The sequence below is a fragment of the Atta cephalotes genome, assembly GCF_000143395.1.
Source record: "Atta cephalotes unplaced genomic scaffold scaffold00022, whole genome shotgun sequence".
Taxonomy (NCBI): Eukaryota; Metazoa; Arthropoda; class Insecta; order Hymenoptera; family Formicidae; genus Atta; species Atta cephalotes.
In genome coordinates, this window is record NW_012130086.1 from 4,349,512 (window position 1) to 4,371,713 (window position 22,202).

Sequence of the window (22,202 nt, forward strand, 5' to 3'; positions counted from 1 at the left end):
TCAAAGTTTTGAAACGTAGCTGCAAAGTGACGGAAGTAATTTCAGAAAGTAGCAATTTGAAACATACCAACTGAAAAAAATCACGTCATACAATTGCATGGTGAAATCATGTAATAAAACATGTAAATCACATGTAACATGTAATCACATGTAACATGTAAGTTACGTATATTGAGAAAAAAATGCTGATTCAATTAAAGTCTGTATTACGGACTGTCACTAATAAGTGATTAATTCATGTATATTTTTATTGACATAAAGGCATAAATTATTATTTCAATAATCAAGGCCTTTATGTCAATAAAAATATACATGAATTAATTACGTATGTAGTGATAGCCCGTAATACAGATTTTAATTGAATCAACAGCATTTTTTTCTCAGTGTAGCAGATTGTTTCAAATTAATACGATTTTAAAATTACGTATTTTGAAAAATCACATGATGATATGCTCTTCTTTCTTTTATTCCTATTATTCAATTCTTAAAAATTCGATAACTATAATATCATATAATAGCTGAAGTTATTTGTAATATTATGTGATTTTTCAAATTAAACATCATTTTAAAAAAATCGTATTGAAACAATCGATTTGAAACAATCCGTTGTGTGATTTATATATTTTAATTATATGATTTCATCATGTAACGTTATGACATAATTTTTTTCAGCAGGGATACATCGACAGATGATCCAGAAAATTAGGAATAATATAATAGAGAGCTAGAGATTGTTTACATTGGATAAACGAGTAATTCTATTTTTACGTCATTATGTCCATGATAAGGATTATTTACATTTGATAAACGAGTAATTATATTTTTAAGCCACACTGTGATCATGATAAGGTTTGTTTTGACCGGTCTGGTGTTATTCTCGACAAAAATATTGTCGAAGTCACATCTGTCAAAATGTTGCCCGCCAGGAGAGATCTTCTCAGGACATTCCACCATAGAGTGCGTTTCAATATCGAGGAACGCGACGGAACTCTATATTCAACATTGGAACACCACTACGGAGTTCCAAGGAATTCCTCAATGTAAAGAACCTAAAGATCTTATGACAACGCCACTTGACTATCTTGATTCCGACAATTTCTTAGAGGTAAATTGTAATGATTAAATTGGTCTTCTTAAGTATCTTCAACTGATTGTTGAGATTGCGATATTTTGAAGAGGTAAAAGTCAAGCAAAAAGTCTAGTTTATGAAGAAGTATAAAGAGAAACATAAAAATTGATGATAAAAAAATTAAATGAAAAATACAATCTTTTTCAATAAAGTGATACTTTTGTTTTTAATTTTATCTTGATTTTCTTCATTTTAAATTGTTAAAATAAATGATACCATGTAGCTTAAAGTAGAAGTCAAATGTTTTTAATAAAGAAATTAAAAGAAAAATGCCTTTCTTAGAGAAATTAATTAACTAAAGAGAAATGTATCATAAAAAATTTCATCACGATACATATATCACGTTATAATCCGCAAACTTTTGTCACCTTTGAGTATGTAAATAAATTTGAGTAATAAAAAAATTTATCTTCGCGCGAATAATATATAATATATAATATATAATAGACCAGAAAATACAAATTTTACAATTAAAAGTAGTACTTTTATCTTTACCTTACTTTACCTTAATTATGTAAATTAACGTTAATTCTTAATATGCTAATTAATTCTCTTTGTTTTGCTAATTCTCAACATTTTGATCATCAACCACTCCCTCAAGTTAGGCAAATTAATTATTAGGTTATTAAGTATATTAACCGCTCCTTTTATATATATGGATGCGTCTCTGTTCATTAAGCATTTACAAATGTTACGAAAACTGACAAAGAGTAAATAAATAAAAACACACTTGCAAAAAAATATTTCAGTTTTTCAAAAATAGAAAAAATTTAAATGATAAAAAAAATCTCATTTTTACGTTTAGCTTTTGATAGAGAAATGGCTAAATGCACTTCACATATCCATTTACATCGTTAAAAAGAAATAACATACTTTTGTTCTTTTGATGATATTTTTATAGTAGCTAATCGTCGCGTGACAATCAAAGTATACTATCCCAATTATATAATTTATTTAATAATCGATTATGTGAAACGGCAAGTTTAAATATAAAAACGAAAGATCCTTGTTTATCAATTTGATAAACTGTTTGTAGGTGCCGGCTTGCCTCGAAATACTTCAAACAACTGGAGAGAGTAACGTAATAGTCGTTCATTGTCGATCGTACAAAGATCGATCGATAAAAGCGATTAACGCATCCTTTCCGCAACTCACATATATCAGAAAATGTTGCCCTCGCGATACAGTATTCGACAGTCGCACGAAAGCTTGCGTGCCGCAGTTAAGCGAATTAGACAGCCTTGTAACGTTTTTGTTGAATGAATCGGCTAACGCAGATCTTGTAATAATAGCTACCGAAGGTCCACCTACATGCAAAGGCCCTATCGTCGACTATGAGATTGACAAAAACGATGTCTTTATGCAGAACAATACATATTCAGTAAGTAAGGGAAAATTAAACCTTATTATAAGATATAAAAGATACTATTTTGAATATATATAAAAAATATTTTAAATATTTTTTTGACATTTTTTAAATTTTATATCTTTTTTATCAGAATTATGCATTACTTTATGTAAGTCAGTAAGAATAAGATAAATTTTCGATTTTAGGAAGTTGATATAATATATTTATATAAATACATTTTCTATTGTATTAAAGCATAATTCACTGAAAATTAATTAATTGTTTTCTTCATACATTCGAAATTAATCAATTGAGATGAAATATTAACAGCTTTTGAAAAAGCATTCTAAAATATATATTTTTCAATTTGTGTATGTGCTGAAGGACATTTAATAAATAAATTTTCGACAAATATTACAAATCTTATGTAATAGACATTATCTTTTTTAGAATGAAAATTTTCTAAACGTCTCATGTATTCTGTACATACAAAATTTATAGAAGCAATTATCTTCTGAGTGTGTCAGTGTGAATTAATACAACATTATCGTAAATCAAATAATTCGATAGGTGATGGTTCCAGCGTTCATGAATATTGTCAAAGAGGAACTATTGGTTACTGAGGGTAATGCTTGCCTCGAGATGACGTCGGATTCTGATCGAACATTGATAGCGCGCGTCTGCAGAAATCCGGAATTTTGCCGCAGGAACGCTTGCATTAGAAAGTGCTGCGCCGAAAATGAGTTCTTTTACGCCCAGGGATGCAATAAACTCGCTGTACCCGACGAACCGATAGAGTTTCACGAGGCCCTCGCAAATCAAACGAAATCGTCTGCTTTCGACACGACCAAAGGTTTTTCCAATAATATTTAAATTTAATTGTTCTTATTACCCTCTTAGAAAGAAATTGGACTATTTATTTAAAGTTTATTGATAATGAATAACAATTATGCAACAAGTTGTCGACGAGAATCCTATATACATGGAGAAACGGAGTTAATAGTTCTCTCTGATTGTTTAGACTATGGAATCTTGATTGGGAAGCCATGTAAATACGGCATGTATCCCATGGATCCAAGGGACGAAGAATGGGGGAATGTCTTTCTGACATCAGAAGGACATGTTTTTATCAAAAATTATGCCGAGTATGACCAAGACAAATACTGCATGGACATTTTTTACAACAAATCAGAGTCTGATCACAACTTTCATTTGTTCATATGTTTTGATAAACCGGAGACAAATAAGATTTCAGTAAGGTATACATTATTTTTATTTTTTCAATTGTAAAATGAGTATTTGATAACTGTATAGTAACCACACTCGTGTATTTTTATTAGCGTTTAATCAGCTTTATTTTTATCTTGATAGATGTGAACAAAGAGATTGCATTGAGTGTGAATATATTGCGAAACGCTTTGTAGTATCGGGAAAGTTGTTTTAGAAAAGTATAGAGTTCGTATTGAGTTTCTAGAAATTAAAGTAACGAATGCACCGCATTAGATTCGACGCTGCCGATGCATTTCTATGCATTCAGGCTTTCTCTCCCACCGCAAATTCTGTCAAATTTGGTGAAACTCGGCAGACTTGATTTGTTTAAACTTCGCAAAGTCAAACAAATGTAGCATACCAACGTTCTGCACAATAGATGATGCCCTGTATTCGAGAACTATAAACGTTTTAGTTGTATACGTGACGCAAAGAGAAACGTTAATCAATGTCTACGAAATTGATAAATAATGTTGAAAATAATGTTGGACAATTCAATACGCTTCAAATAAATACGTGTCAAATACGAAACGTGAAATGTATTTCTCGCTAATAGATACCAAATGAACACCGTCCTGGAAGTCATCAGCTGCGCCTTCCTGCTAATAACCTTGCTGGTGTACGTGTGCCTGCCGAGTCTGCAGAATCTTCATGGTAAAACGCTGATGTGCCATGTGAGCAGCCTCCTCCTGGCCTTCACCTGTTTGCCCATCATCACTTGGATCATGCCTAGTGACGTAATTGAAGAACAATTTATGACAACATGTAAAGCTTTAGGTTTGTACGCTGATATTCTAGGAAATATTCATGTATAAATGACGTTAATGAAACGAAAAAAACAATGTTTTTCCAGCTTATACCACGCTTTTTTCTTTTCTATCGGCGTTTTCCTGGCTTAACGTCATGTGCTTCGACATATGGTGGACATTTGGGTAAGTCATTCGACGCCATCATGTGACTGGGTCAAATAAGACAATCGAAGATAAAATTGGGTAAAGACAAAGTCATAACTTCTTGACAGAAAATCAATAATCATTTCTCTTTGATGACTGATTAATGAATTAGTCGGTCTCTTTTAATAATTTTATGAAGTTTGTCATCGCACAAAATTGTTTACCCGATAGTTTCTTCGATGTTATCTCAATTGCCTCATTGATCTTTCATAGAATGTCTTGCCGTTCTCATTAATTTCCATTGTGGGCGCATCTATATATGTCTCTTCATGAATTCATTGTGTTCTACGTATGTCGGTGCTTCAACAAATATACACTGCCAAACATTAAACACTGAAATGACTCAACGCGTTTAATATAGCGCAATACTTCATGCAGGAAAGTATTTAGTTCACGAAAAGTTAGGGAATTTGTAACTTCCAGAAAAAGAAATTAAGAATTTTTTAATGTATTTTTAATTTACGTTTTTTTTAGCAAATCAGTATTGTAATTAAAAATCAGACGTGATGTCTCGAGAACATAAATCTCGTTGAAAATAAAATTTTGCGAATTTTTATGGAAAAAAGAAATAATTTCTAGATATAGATTGTGCTCTATCAAAGAGCGACGATCGGGATATATCTTGTCGTTTTTATGCGGTTACGAACGTTTGTGTGTTTAAGACGCTATTCTAGCTGGGAGATTTGTAAATATACGGAGAAAATAGATTCCTATACGTCGCGGCGACGATGCCGGTACAGCTTAATGTTAACTGGCTGGCGCACGCTCTCTCGATTGGGAATTCCACGAGACTGGTTCTTATTTTTTCACGATGTTCATTCCCCGTGAATCGAAAAGTAAATCATGTGATATTCATGCGGCATTCACGGAATTTTATGACTGAGTCCCAATCGACTTCCTCAAATTAAGATCGACTTCGTCATAACGAAGCAGATTGCCTCAATCTTTTTTGACGTGACATTTAAGAATCAGTCGCACGCTTGATCATCAATTCTAGTTTTCCTCATCGTCTGATTAATATTAAAAGCGTTATTTTCAGAAACACACTTGTTAATAAATATTAGAGTTTTGTAGATTAACATATTTTACATTGCTATCAATAGTATACGTTATTTCTTAATTTTTTATCTTAATACTCTCTAAAATCTGAATCAGTGGATAGTCACATTACCCAGTGGCATAGTTGGCACTGATAATTAGTGAAGTCAACTAAAAAGGGAAGAATGTTTGAGCATTATATAACTAAAATTGATATCTGCATAATTTCAATTTTTCGATACCATATTCATTGAATTTAAGCACTAAAACAAGGTTAGTTAAATCACATAATAAAGATTAGTTAGGGATCTCACTTTAATTTACTGATTACCAGTGGCACTGATGTCAGTGATTATCCACTGATTCAGATTTAGAGAATACATAGTATAATAATATTTTATTTTCCCCGCAGAGTTTTGCGCGGAAGTACCATTACAAAGGCGCGCGAGCATAGGAAAAGATTTCTATTATACTGTGTATATGCATGGGGTCTCTCCTTGCTAGTGTCAATCCTCGCTATCGTTGCTGACAGCACGGAAATCCTGCCAGACTATCTGCAACCCAATATTGGTAATAAGGGCTGTTGGTTTACACGTGAGTCATTTACAATCGATAATTCTTGTCTGAGATGATGTAACGCAAATTTGTCAATGCTAATTATGAACTTCTTGGAAAGATTACTGACTTTTCGTAACAAAAGCTTTTTATATAATGTTGGTTATTTCTTCTAGCATTTTCTTGCTAATTTATACATTGGAAATAGAATATATATACATTGGGAATGAAGTTGGGAATTTTCGTGCAAGACGAATTGCAGTTAGAAAATTCATTTAGCATTCAAAGTTGAACGTATCGGGGAGAAGGCAAACGTAAAGTTTTCTTTCTATCGTCGTGTCGCCATTATCCGATAATTAAAAACTTTCTCGAGCAATCGTATTGATCGTGCTAGAACAAATTTAGGCATCATTGATCCTGTATATAAAATGTAATTAAATTAACTGCTTGCGTAATAAGTGTCATTTATATTGCAACGTAATAAATATCATTTATAAAGCAACTATATTTAATTAAGTAATTAAGAAAAATTCTCAATAGTCTTTACGATTTAAAACGAAGGTAAAGTTGCCGTAACAGATTATTACCGAATTATATTTTCTTAATTCACGTCTCTTATTTGTAGATAGAATAAATCTAATTTGTTTATTAGTAAAAATATTAATGAAACGAAATCATTAAATGATACAAACAAGAGGAAAAAGTATTTTCATATTTACGTTACAATGAATTATTTTCATATTGTGCGAAAAATTTTAAATATTTTACTCTAATGATTTTTAAAAATATTTTAATTTAACAAAACAGAAAACCGAAATTCGTACGGTGAATTAACTTTCTTCATCGGACCGATGATGATTCTGCTGCTATCTAACGTAGTATTTTTCATTCTCACGTCGATACATTGCAATAAGGTAAAAGCAGAGATAAAAAGGGTAACTACGAACCCCACAGATCCTAGAAGTAAACGATTTCGTTCCGACAAGAAGAGGTAAGTGTTCGCCAGCTTAGCAGGAATGATTTTCTTTTCATTTTCTGAAGCAATGTAAACACTAAAGATACTTTAGCAATAAATTAATGATTAGTGCACATAAATTTTGAGCACGCGCGTCATTTCGGAACTTTTAGTGTCGGTTTTATCATTTTGATTAAAGTGTTCTTCGAAGTTGTGTAGCGCAGCCTACACAAAAATACGAGAATTATTGCTCTCTATTTAAAACTACAAAACTAGAAATACAGTAATAAAATCGTGTGTGTTCAGAAGCACGTTTTAGACGCTATTAACTTTGGTTATGAGTAATCAGTTAGTCGGCTACACTTTTTTTAAAAATAATCATTAGAGTTCATTTTAGAGCTATAAATAGAAGCTGTTAATTTTCAATGAATGAAAAACATTTGATAAATAATTTTTTTGTATAATAGAAAGGCAAATTAGAGTAATAATAAAATGGCGCAATAATCGGTGTACTATAAATTAATAATGTAAAATATATTTCAATATATTCATTACAAGACGATCGAATGTGTTTTGGCTTACCTAAAGCCATCTTTAAAGTAAGTAATCCTTAGCATGTTCTCGATATTCGCAGAAACAAATTCTCAATATGCAATATAGATAAGTAGGTGTGAATAAATCGTAAGGGTCATTTTAATTTTTATGATTAAGAAGCACAACTAGTTGACGTTCGCATTTTTGAGTGACTATATTCATTGTATACCAAGAATCCGTTTATTGTGGATACCAAGAATATTAATTAAAGATCAATTTCTAGTAAGCAAGAAACATTTTGAAACATTTCAGCAACATTATAGCAACATTGTAACATTGCTACAATGTTGCTGAAATGTTCTAATATATTTCTTGCTTACTGAGTTATTAATATATCGTTAATGATGATTGGCATAAAATAGGTCAAAATATCCAATCGTCTTGTAATGGATATAAATATATTTTACGTTGTTAATTTATAGTGCATCAATTGTACCGTCCTGTTAATTTTTTACTCTCACTTGCCTTGAATTTTTGTTAACGTTTGAATTTTAAGAATCCTAATTAAATATTACTTTTCATTATTAAATTTTTTTTATAGTAAGAAATTGCAAATATAGTTAAGATAAAATTTTAAATTGTTATTTTACGAGTTTGATATTGACCTATATTTTTTATATTTTTATATATTATTTATTTTAGTAAAATTTTATTTCACAAAAAAGTTATATTTATATTAGTTATTATTTTCCGATAGATTTATCATGAACATCAAATTATTTATCGTCATGGGAATGTCCTGGATTTGCGAAGTGATGTCATTCTTCCTGGTAAAATATTTAGATTACGAACATTGGCACCATGTGTTGTTCTACACCAGCGATGTCTTTAATTGTCTCCAAGGTCTACTGATCTTTATTCTCTTCGTTTTGAAGAATCGCGTATATCAAGCACTTCGTAGGCGATTGGGATTTGACATCAAGAAGAAAAAAACAAATCCAGCGAATAATGCAACTGCTTTACACGATCCTTATAAAGTCAGGAAAAGCGTAAGTGACAGCACATTAACGACATTCACAATTAGTTCGACACCATAAGGTAATAACTGAGACTAGTAGTAGACTGATAATTTACATAATTTATGTCTTTCTTTTTACCATATAATATTCTTATGTCCTTGAGTCATGCTCTGTCCAATTTGTGATTATCTTAAATACGTACTTTTGTCAGTTAAAATAAGTAAAAATCTTCTTTCAATCAATATTTTATTAAGTGGAGTATAAATTCAAATTAATTATAGCGCATTTTAAATTGTATGTAATTATACATAACAACGACAACTTTTATTTCTAATTTTCGAATGAATTATATTTGAAATAAGGTTAATTTACTGTTCTATAATTTTATTATTTTCTTAATAGCAGGAGGAGATTAGTAATTGACAGGAGAAATAATTATGTTTGATTTGACGCGATCTGGCGCCACGCAAATACTTACACAGTATAGACCTTCAAGGGACATTCTAGAGACTAGAGAATGTTCTACGTCTTAAAACGTCTCTTGGATAAAGTGTGCTGTGTGAGTAATGGCATGAATAGAGCTTGATGTAGGATACGATTGTACAAAGTTTCCTTTTGTATTGGCCTATATTTTGATAATGGACTTATTCATAACTGCTATTCTTGACTCTTAGAAATGTCTGCTAAGAAGTTCTGAAAATGGCACAAAATTCTATATGTATATCACGAGCATTACTTTCCAAGTTAGATTTACAATTATAGAAGTTACATAAAAAAATTCATCAAGAATACCAAAGATTATCTTTAATCACTATAAATTACGATATTTTTGCATGTTACGGCATAAAACGTATAATGCATAAGTTAAGTGATTACGATAAAGTTATAATAAATAAAATTAAAAATATGTATATAAAATGTTATTATTAAAATATTAAATAATTCCTGATTTTTGCGCTTGTATATTTTTATTAAGAAAATATTTTGATTAGAGAAATCAATCTTACTTCAGGCATTTTAATCCTGCATCTGTTCGCGTTTGTTTAATCTAAAAATGTTTATTTTTCTTATGTAAAAGAATTTTTTTTATTTCTTAAATCCTTTTTAATCATATTGATCGAAACAATGTAATCGTATAATAAATTTGAATAGACCAGCAGAGTTAAGAGATATTTAAGAACAAGCTGCTTTTTTTAAATCTGATAAGATCAAATAATATTATAATAATATTATTATAATAATATAGCAAAAAGATTGTTTAAACTATCTCTCAAGGCATGTTCAATATTTTCCTGATCGTATAAGTATTAGAATGTTTTTTTTACTGTATGTGTACTGTTATAACAATTAATTAGTTTCTTCGATAAAAATCGACAGGAATAGAAATATTAGAAAGTTCATAGATAGCAAAAACTGCTTTTATTTTAAATGTATATTCAAATAGAGTTTATCGGTAAAATTATGATATCTTGCAACAATATATTTGTTTATGTATTTAGGATACATTCAGATATATTCATTGTATTCTTAGAATGCGTCCAATTTATTATCAAACTGAATTTCCTGAAGAAGTTTGACACCTGTGGAGAAATTCAACTCGAAATTCTTTACGTTCGGCTCGAAATTCTTTACGTTCGGCTCGATAATGTGAACTTTTCTTTCTTGCGTTACCGTCTTAATGTTAAAATCATACTTTCATGTCATTACAAAACTTGAACCGACTTTTCTTTTTTTATTGAAAAAACCTCTTATAAAAAAACAAAGATATTACGTGGGATAATCTTGTACCCAGCGATTCTAATGCCAGATTCGTACTCTCGCGCAATTCACATCTTTCTGATATAAACGCACATTTAAAATCTGTTATAATACGATCAGCACCTATATAAATCAATCACTCATAGAGCTTCCAAAATCACTTAGGATTATATTAATAACGGTAAACTAGCGCAAAGTCGCATTTCGCATACATATTTATTACAAAAATGTCTTCACATATTTCATGGTAACCTATCATTCAATGAATGATATTTTTTTCAATTATAGATTCAATTAGAATTAGCATAAATTACCCGTAAAAATTAATGAATTAATTAACCAGTGAATCAGTAAAATTGCTATGTGTGTTATTGGTAAAACTATCACTAGCGCGTAAATATATCTCCTCACAGTCTCTTTCTTTTTACAAATACTATAATGTCAATATCAGTAATGAATTCATTAAAACAATGTAAGTGTAATAAAAGTTCTCGCTAATAAATTCTTGTGCTTAAAATACAGTGATTAAGGAAAGAAATACATGAACATTATTATAATTATGATCATAATAATGTACAGGATATATAATTATAATTAAAATAAATATAATTATAAATTTACCAACAAATTGCGCGCGCGCATAATATAATTAAATTCCAAAATCACAACATGAAGTTCTCAATTTATAACATTACTTACGGATTCCCCAAATCCTAAGATCATAAAATTTCTAAATAAACGCAATCTCTTAATTTTGCATTATAAATATGCAAAATGTAACCAATTATTGATCGTTGTTTTATTTCATGCGAAGAATTTTTGCACGGACTAGGATTATCGCTTAAGTTCAATCGCTTCATCATTGAAGTATAACGATACTGATCTAACGTCAGATTGAATAAAATCTTCTCTTCACGTATAACAAAATAAAAGTTTGAGAAATGATATCGCTGTAATATCATTATGAGTACTTCATTTTCGGCTATGAGCTAGATATAAATCAGCTGACATTAAACCATGATTAATATCTCATCAGTGATCATAAGTCCTTTGACCGTTAAGTCGTGCCTCGTGTAATTAAAATAAAGGCATGTTCAGGCACTCCGGGCGCCGGAGAATAAGGATGAACTTCTATTAGCTTGGCTTTGAATGCAAATTAAATACGATTGTCAGGGCTTCCTCTCGTTCGCGGTTTCCTCCAGATCCGGATCCTCATTGATGATTGAAATGTCGCGAATCGATGGTCTGCGCGTTTTCCAAGCTTCCGGCGGGCTGACCGGCACAGTGGTCTTCGTCAGCAGCTTTGGTCCCAAGATTGTTATCATAATGGCTCCCGCCGGCGCGGTCAAAAGTACCGAGAGTACGCACGTCATCAGTACGATCTCGGCGTATTCGACTTGCTCATGATCGTTCTTGTCGACTTCGTCAAGAGTAACGGGTGCCAAAGCGGCCTGCACGGTCGCCTTAGACATCAAAGCCAAAGCAATGAACACTTTCTCCTTGAGATTCAGTTTGGAACCTATCCCTAGCAACACCGTTATTCCAATACGAATAACAATACCGGTAAGTAAACAGCCTAGTACAAGGTAGACGGTTTTTCCTTCGAGCTCACTAATCTTGATTTGTGTGCCGGTTAAACCAAACAAGATCGATTCGAATATTATCCAGAAGATCTCGAAAGACGTAGCCACCGGATTCTGTAAAAAAAAAAGAAAAAAGAAAAATACACGCTCACGATCACATAAATTTAAATTTATGAACGTACATTTTTCATTTAAAATTTATATTGGTCTGAATTTCGTTTGTTAAAATTTTCTATGAATGAAGCAATTATTTTATTTATTTCTATTTTCCTTATAAATCTCGAAAACGAGTGATATTCAACGAATGAAAACAAAGAGCAATGATAGCAACAATTTAATTTGGTTTACCGAGATATGCGCAACTAGATGTTAAAATGCCGCGAATACAATGACATTTTCCACAAATTTTCCTCTAAAGAAGAGTCGATTCGGTATTCGGTGATGATATCTCGCATCGCATTGTTCATGGCGCTCGATATCGATATGGAAATCTTCCAACGTTGCATGGAAATGCGGAATATCCAGAGTTCACGCGGTATGCAAGCTCGTATTTACCGCTATTGTTTACATGCGCTTGTGGTGCGTAGGAAATCTCATCGATATTGATTTATTTAATTTAATTCTATGCAATTTCCAGATAATGCATGTAACATGCTTTGCAAATACAAGAACATTATAGGTAACACGTATGCTTTTCACAGCTTTTCTTCTATTAATATTAAAAACCATAATAAAGATAGACCATATTTATTTATTATTTCTTTAAAAACTAATAATAATTCATAATTAAATTTCATAAGAAAGTATCACATTTAATTTTACAAGGTGACAAAAAACTAGTCATAAAGTTTTGTGTGTTTATTAAATCATTATCCAGATCATCATTTTGATGTAAAAATGATAACAAATAAAGTTAGCTAATTGCTATCTGAATAGTAATTAGCGTATTTATATAAAAACATATTTATATTAATACGTATTTATATAAAAAAAACAAACTTTGGAGAGTTAGTTAAATCTTATTAAATACCAAAAGACTGCACCAAAAGATTTTTAGTTAGTTGGTGAACTGAAAACCGCTCTATTGCCTGGGAAAATTTATCCGTGAAAAGATACACGGCTATCGTAGATGCGTTTTTTATCAAAGTTAAAAAGTGACCATTTTGAACATTAATTATTATTTTTAATATTTAATAAAATAAAATTAACACTATACAGTTAATTTTGTAAATATACGTTTACAAATTACTAATAATTTGATAAACGTAAAACTTTGCGACTAAATTTTTTGTTATCCTGTATGTATTAAAATTAAATAATTTCATACAGACAATTATGTTTAATTAAATTTAATCGAATGAACCTTGTGAAAAAGTGATAAAATTATATTTAATTATATTTGATTTTATGTAATTACATCTAATTACATATAATATTCAAAAAGAAAAATGTTTTACCGGGAATGAATTATTTCATTATTTGAGACAAAAGAGCGTTTTATGTCATCGCCTTGTCGCGCAATTGTTCCGTAATAATTAATCTAGCCGGGATAAATTATGCCGGCATGCGACATACGACGTGCATATCATACGGCGGTAATATCGACAGATGCTGGTTACAGTCGCGTCACGAAACGCGTGCAAAAGAACGTGTCGCCGCCATTGCATCGCCATGGACAGCGTGGAATGCGACGCGATGCGGAAAGCGGAAATAGGAACGAGCCAGTTGACTCCCAATCCGCATCCAGCCGAATAGTGACGATACATCGGTCTGAATATTTCACGAGATTCAACTTATTGGATTAGGAGAGTGAAACTCTGCGATGTATTTCCCTTTCGTCGCTGATACGTTCCTTTTCTCTCAAGTTAAATATTTAATATCTCTCGCAGACTGGAATTGCGGAATTGCGATTCAAAATATTTTTAAATGTGTTTTTATCCATTAAATCGTCGAAATTTGTCTGGGTTTATAAAAATATATAATTCAGAAATTTAAGGATATATGTGTTACAACTCAAAGCATTACTAAAAATATAACAACTTCACATAGATTGTTCTATTATTACATCTGAATGCTGTGTAAAGTTTGAAAACAGTTTTCTTGTTTAAAAATTATTTAATTTTTTGCTTGCCTTAATTTTTACATAAAATCGTAATACTTATTTGTAATACTTATTTGTAATACAAATTTAATGAGAAAGCATTATGATTTAAATTAAATTTTTTATATACTCTAATAAAATTGAAAATAAAATTAATAACTATTCATACAAAAATTAATTTGGATTTACTTAATTATTAAAAAATTATTTACTTAAAACTCCAGCGAAATATAGTAATTAAGCTACATAAGCTATTAAAAATCAAATTTGTTGTTTTTTGAAGTTAATTTCAGGATGTTTTTACGATAAAATTTTTTAATAACTAATATTTTACAACCAAAGCATTTTTTAGATTGTATCACTACTGTGGCTATTTAAAAATGTATTAACGTGTTCTACGAGAGTTGGAACTACTATTTAATGTATTTGCGTGGAATTCGCTGGAGAATTTCTTATCAACAACTTATTCATCAGATTAGTAAACTCCTGTATAAGTTTTATGACTTATACATTATAAATTTGTACTTACATCGTCCATGTCCCAACCATCTTGTCGCCAAAAGTAGCAGCTGACGAAAGCTGCAGCCACGACCGCAAGCGGCCCGGCACCACTGAGCTCGATTGCTTCACTGCCGAAAACCGCTAGCAGGCCACCCCCGAGTAACATCAGCACTCTTAGAGGCACTATGAAGGGCTACAACATTAGCACATAAACGAAGCGTTAGGACCTAATAGAAAGCGCCGCGTCACGATTATGAAGTGATTTATCGATTTCATTACAAAAGATAAATTTCGAAATATGGGCTCCTTCATGTACATCCTTCGTATATGTACACGCTTGATATAAATGATGTAATTAGGCGGCAGCATTAAAGACATGTAACCTTGTGATGTGCTTTGACTCAAACAACAATTATATCAAGATTATATCACTCATTGCTTTTTAAAAAAAACACTCATTAAAATAAATATTAGGTGTGGGAAAAAGTTCATGGCGTTTTTCCCGTTAGATGGCATTAAAAAAACGCCACGAACTTTTTCCCAATATAATGATCCAATATAATGACAATATGATAACCTAATATAATGAAAACTGAAAATTAAAAAAATTAATTTCGATTATTTTGTAATATTCTCAGAATGCCAAGCTATGGAAATGTTTGATCTAAAGTAATATATAAATTTAGAAAGCAACTAATGTATAAATAGCATTTGTGAATAAAGAGGAAATTTTTACAAAAATACATTTTATTGATCTGATGCACATTGTAACAGGTTAAGTATATCAGATAAATCAGGTTACAGCGAGTTTGTAAGAATACTGCAACCACCGCCGCAATGCAACAGCGCTAATCTTCATATGAACGATATTTTAGATACGATGAGGTGGCGATGCAGTAACCGAGTCGACTTCTTCGCCAAATCTGCGCACCAACATTTAATTCACTCAAACCAACGTTCCAAAACCTTCCAAGTCTCCGGGTAAATTCAATTGAATTTCAAATCTTTTACGAATGAAACACTAGTGTCACTGGAAGATCGTTTGTGTAGCGATTCTTGTTCTTGAGTAAGAATATATTTATCGTTGGAAAATAATTAATACCGTTAAAAAAATATAACGCTACTTTCAAAAAGTAAAAATATGTCGTTATTTCAGATACATCGTTATTTTCTAGTTGAGAACTAAGTCTAACTTTGAGCACTCACTTATAATCTACCTTATTGAGGATGGCTTTTGCGCAAGGCTAATTATAAACTGTCTCTCGATTTTTACATTAAATATTAAGTATTTCCCGACTGAACAGAAGTTTTAAATAATTTCGAGATTTATAAAAGTAAATCCTACGTAACACGAAAAAGAATTTAAAAAAAAAATGAAAATAATTAAAAAAACCGAAGAAGTATCCTATTCTTATTAGAGATAACATATTAGAGATAATATAGATCTATGAGATAAATAAAAAATAATGATATGAACACCTAGAAAATATTATTTATTTTATTAATAAAGATTGCCCTATTTTTCTAATACAAATTCTATTATTGAAATAGAATCATACATGTTAAAACAATGTAATAACTGTTACAGTGCAATGTGTCATACCATTCTTTTAGCAGATTCTATAATTATCTATTTAATTATATTATAATTATAATTATATTATATAATTATAATATCTTCTATAATTGTCTAAGATATTGGAAAAGAAAATCTATTTCTTACTCTGATCTTCTAAAACTACAAATAATCAGGCGATTGTATTAGCTAGGAAAAATGTTGAAGTTTAGGATAATAGAGCACGATTTTGGAAAATAAAAGCAAATTTCATCCTTCAATATTATTTATATGAGCAATTGAAAGATGTTCTACTAAAAGAATAATACAAGATTCAAGGAATGTATAATTCCATTTCAACAATGATAGAATGGGTATTAAAATCAAACAATTTTATCAATTTCTCATTATAAGTAAATAATGTATTAAATATTAAGAAAACCATAAATAGTGTATGTCTCAGGTATTAATATTATTTTGTCTATCCTTTGTTTGTAGGATGCTTTGGAAAATCGCTAATAATTTTGAGGATAATTAAACGAATTTGAGATGCCGTGTGAGAATTGAATAAGGAAATGTAAACGTTTTTCCTAACAAAAGATACTCGGCGGTTTGCGGATGCGGGAATCTCTGGTACACGATCTCCAGTATACAATTCATACAGTGTTTACAGGATTTTCATGGCCAGATGATAACTGTATAAGTGGATTTATCCGGCAATAGTAGATTTATTCGGATTTGCACTCATGTACTCTATCCCCGCGAGTGCTTTCGCGGTATGCAGCGAAATCTAGTGCGAGGGAGATTCATCGCTCGGTACGATGTGGGGTGAACGACTCCCTACTGGCTGACCCTATTTCCGCCGCAACCCTTCATTCTTATATCTCGCCCTGGAACAGTCAATTTGTGATCTCGCGCAATCAGACACGACTCATGAGATTATATAACGTAAAGTACGCTAATTTTACGAACCATTTCTGTGGTATGACGATGCGATTAATAGGACGCTTCGATTTTCGAAAAGTTATTATTATAATAGGGTTAACTATTAATAAAGTTATTAACAATATTATTATCTTTTTAAATAATATTCCCTGTATTCTTCGCATGTGTACTTTAAGAATCGAACAGTGGAAAAATTTCGAGAGTAGTAAAAAATATATACATCGTTGTGTTACACATATATTGTAAACTTTAGTTCGTTTCCTCTAGAAGGCACGTTTTTCGCATTTACCGCGACTGACATAACTTGTGAATGGTGGCTATAAGGTTGCAATTTAATGAGAATGTTCAAAACGCATCTGCGGCATCGTGCAGAAACTCCACGACTCTCCGCACCGTGCGATACCTCTTCGATGTCCGATACGCCCGAGAATAATTTTTTTTCCTCTTTCTCTCCTGTAAAGTTCTTGTTCGTGCGTCCCGACATGCCCGCGTTTGAATGGTCACAGAAACGTGGCTTTACAAAATCGTAATTCTCACGATCAATGCAGTTTGCAGCGGTAGCTGTAAAGAAAGTACTTACATCGCCCTTTTCTGGCACGTATTTGGCCAACCAGCCCCACATGACACCGAATCCCAGACCGCCGATAATCGAGATGGGCCCCTGAAGGATTTGGTACCACAACGCATCGTGAGAAAACATGACGCTCTTCACGATACTGAAAACAGCGACGGATACTGCATCATCGATTCCTGATATCGCGATGATCAGAGTCGGAATACCCTAGAAATTCATCGCAAGCTCGTTAAGAAAATTATAGTCAGTACATCAAAATCCTAATACATATTTCTTTGAATAGTACTAAGTAAACATTTACTTATAGTAAATAAATATTTACTTAATAAAATAATAGTGAAATCATGTTAATAATTTCAAATAAATATAAGTTTAATAAATATTTATTTAGAACTATTAAAATAAATATTTATTAAATTTTTACTACACCTAATATATGTTTATATATATATATATATATATATATATATATATATAATATATATATTATTATACATTTATCAGTATATATAGATATATCACCGAAATGGGATTGATAATGCGTATGACACGATAATGATGACACTAAAACGTAACGAATCGTACTAATGACAATCATGCGTGTAAACGGAAAACATGATTGGAAAAGTCAGATTCTGATATCGAGCGATATTAATACCCTTTCATAACAAATTACATTATGTATAATGTAAAGAGAGTCACAAATAGGTAATGATCATTTACCGAATCACCGATTCGTTAATAATGCAAATATATTTAGAACTCTCTTAATATTTAGCTTTGTGATGCTATATTATTCAACGTATAATCTTCATATAATATTAATGGCATCGCGGAGATATTTCCGTGAAACCGTTATGTAAAAAATAACAAACTGAAAAAGAAAGCATAGCAAACGATTTCAAAGTGTTCATCTTAAGATACGAGATTTGGTTTACATGTAGTTTAATGAGAATTTTTTATCGCCACACTGTGGAACGAACAGAACAGATTTCGAGCGACTTGAAAGTGATTAAGAAACGCCTGCACGAACGTACGATAGACTAAAAAGAATCTTCTTCCGGAAGTAAGACAGGCGATAGAGCGATGCCGGAGGCTAACGAAAAAGAAAAGCTACAAAGAGACAAGAAAAATCAGCTCTTTCTAACTTGGTGTTCATTAGAACGAATAAAACTTTTCTATTCTCTTATTTGTAATGACACAATTTCGGAGATCGTACACTGTTGTTTCATTCTACAGACAATGATGTTTTGCGTTAGCGACTTTTAAACAGAATGAGTAATAAACGGCAAAAAAATAGAGAAAAAGAGAATCAGATTCTATTTATTTATAATATTCTTGATTTATTCAGTTATATTCAATATTCTTCATTTAATTATAACTTGAAAAGGATTCATTTATAAATTAATATGACACAATAACATGCATTGTATAATTTCAAATATAATAATATGAATTCGAAATTCATATATCCTCTCATTTATTCTGTAAATAAATGATAGTTTAAATCTCGAAAGCAATCCATCCGAAAAGTTCCTAAAGAATGCCCGAGATGTTGTCGGTCGACCTAGAAAAGTAATCCGCGGGAGAAAATCAAGATATTTAAGGTCTTACGAAACAAAGACTCTAGGTCTGAAAGAGAATCGAAGGAAAAGAGAGAAACCAGACAAAGCGCTATTGAGGATGGTCGACGACACTCGAGCATGATCCTGGCGTGGGCCCGGCCAGTGTTATCGGTGTCACGATAGCTCGTTCGAGGATTTAAGTCCTCCGGCTATCGTGATTCTTAGAGTTGGACTACTTAGAGGAGTAAGAGAAAGAAAGAGAAAGAGAGATAGACAGAGGACACCTAAAGCGTCTACAATGAGATTTTAAGGTTTAAATTTAAGCTTTAAATTTTAAGCTATAAGAAATGATGGATCATTAGGATTGCCATTCGTCCTCTTTTCCTGACATCGTCTCTCTTTTTTTAGAGAGGGAGGAATTTTCTAAAGGCGTCCGGAATAATTATGTCTCTTTAGAAAATTTTCTAAATATTTTGCTTTAACTTCTCTTGCTTCTTTGCATTAATCCCAACCTACAACAGCCATGTGATCGCAATTAAAATGTTTCTTTGACTGATTTACGATGTGGAAAAAAGTAAAATCAGTTGTCTAAACTATTTTTATTAATGTGTATGAATTCTTTAATATACTTTATATTTGTGTATTTATTTATTTATGATTATTTTATTTATTTATTTTGATATTTCAAAAATATGAAAACAAAACACATAAAGATACATTACATTCTGAATCTATAATAAAACTTTTTATTTTAAATAAAAACATTCTGTATTTATTTTTTCTAATTGCTCTTTGCGCTAAATATTCAAATATGAAATAATAATTGTTCATTGATTGTTTTGATCAACTTTGTTAACTTACACGCATTTTTGTAAAAAAAATCTGAGGTTGTAAGTAAAATGGAATTTTTGGTCTGCAAGTTTTTTAATTTTAATGTGGTAACACTGGCAACTTTACCAATCATAATCAGTTTTTCTCTTGACATTCGACTATGATTGATTAATTTCTTAAGACTTAAAGTTTAAGTTCTTTTACTAACTTAAAATCTCATTATAGATGCTGTTTAATAGATCGCAGCTCGAGATCAGCTCCCTTTCGCTCACTGCGAGTCCGCGTCCCGTGGGTACCAGCGGATACTCGTGGAAATAAGGATGCTCATGAGCTTACACAACCACGATCGGTCAACGTCTGAGGTTTTTCATTCGCGACGCGATAAGAATCTTCGATCTCGCGGTTGATGAGTATTAGTGGCACTGGCCACGAATCAATGTCACGTCGAGACCATCTTCCTCCTCTGGTCGCGTTACATTACGTTCCGCTAAATGAAGAAGTATCGTCTAGATCTTTTGGCTCATGAATATCACATTCGCCGCAATGGTCTTTGTACTCTTCAAGCATCTTCCGCTCCATTTTCCAAGCTGAATTATTTAAGTCCGGTACGTTTCCCTTTGTTTCGTCTTCATCCCGCTGTGCAGACCTCGACCCTATCATGTCGAATATCGCCCTTTACATCACTGCTACGCATCCCGAGTGTTTTGCAAATTCGCTTAATCTTCCGGATGGTCTTCCGACACGCTCGGTAATTAGATCGAGGAGGAAAGTCACGTACGATTGCGTGCAGCGGAATGCCCGCAGACCGGCCTAAATCTTGATTTGGCGATTCGCGAAGCGCAGCATGCGAAATATCGTGCCACACGTATTTGCGAAATTGGTTTCGCAAGAACGATATTCCGCCTCGGCTAAAATATTTCATGGTTATCGCGCTGGCGCATAACGAAAGAAATTTAATTACTCTCGCGTTGCGTTCATTAACATGGAAACTCCTCTAATACGCTAATGTCGAGCGCATCAAACATAGCGGCCGTATATGCTTTGCTATATAAATTCGCTTTGCAGGGATGTATCCGATTAATATAAAACATGAACCACGATGTAATCCAATTATAATCGGGCAATTACGATTAAATATTAACTTAATGACACTCGCGATAATCATAGTCTACCATCCACATCATGTACATAATACTTTTCTACATTTACTTTTCTAAATGCTTCTAGAGAGTGCTCTGTTCTTTTCAATTTTCACATAAATTTTTTAATCGTAGACATCAATAGAATTATAATTACGTTTACGAACACATACAGGTATGACGAGAAAATATATATCGTAAGATATATATATGATATATATCGTAAGATCGTGGAAAAAGACATCAGTGATGTCAGGTCGGTGCGTCGATAAACGTCTTTGGATGGTAGTAAATCTCAATTATTTTTAAGGGAAAATTATGTTAACTCGCGCCATTTATCATCCGCTTAAAATCTAGATCTAGTATAAATCTACTTTACTACCTAATGCGCGGAAGTCGGGTGAAATTAGTTCCAGAAGACTTATGATCCGTTCTTGAACGAATGAAAGACGAGAAGATTTCGCAATGGGTGAATATTCAAATATTCCAACAAAGGATACCAAGAATAAGTGGCCTTACCTTGGCAACTCCATAACCCTTTGCACGTAGCCTGAAGAGACAAGACACTACGACGGCTGGCGAGACGGCTGCTATGACGCTTCCAAGAAGGAAACCCCATACCCATGGCAAATCCAAGAGATATTTCGTTGACACGGCAACCACTATAGTTTCCACTACCCACGGTATCAAACCCAGCTTCGGTACGGTTACTTTTAACTTTTTTAGAGCAACCGGATCGAGATCCAAGCCTGCTTTGACAAGTATGATGACCAGGGCGATTTTCCTGCAAAAAAGAAAACAATGAAGAAAATATATAACTTGCTTCGGCGCGTGCACAGTATGGCAGGGA

At 32.0% G+C, this 22,202-nt stretch overlaps 2 protein-coding genes across 2 annotated transcripts in view; one reads left to right on the plus strand and one right to left on the minus strand.

Moving 5' to 3' along the window:
* The first annotated feature begins 841 nt into the window (after positions 1-841).
* LOC105619752 (G-protein coupled receptor Mth2) lies at positions 842-8,878 on the plus strand. Its single transcript, XM_012201270.1, has 9 exons — positions 842-1,105; positions 2,166-2,510; positions 3,048-3,330; positions 3,499-3,736; positions 4,303-4,523; positions 4,600-4,678; positions 6,150-6,331; positions 7,100-7,283; positions 8,539-8,878. The coding sequence occupies exons 1-9, from the start codon at positions 842-844 to the stop codon at positions 8,876-8,878; spliced, it is 2,136 nt and encodes a 711-aa protein (XP_012056660.1).
* A 2,849-nt stretch (positions 8,879-11,727) lies between these two features.
* LOC105619640 (mitochondrial sodium/hydrogen exchanger 9B2) overlaps positions 11,728-22,202 on the minus strand; it is a 24,066-nt gene continuing 13,591 nt past the window's right edge. The window contains exons 3-6 of the mRNA XM_012201161.1: positions 21,872-22,136; positions 17,824-18,024; positions 14,772-14,936; positions 11,728-12,255 (exon numbers count right to left, since the gene is read on the minus strand). Coding sequence (XP_012056551.1) covers positions 11,728-12,255; positions 14,772-14,936; positions 17,824-18,024; positions 21,872-22,136 — 1,159 coding nt within the window. The remainder of the gene's footprint in view (positions 12,256-14,771; positions 14,937-17,823; positions 18,025-21,871; positions 22,137-22,202) is intronic.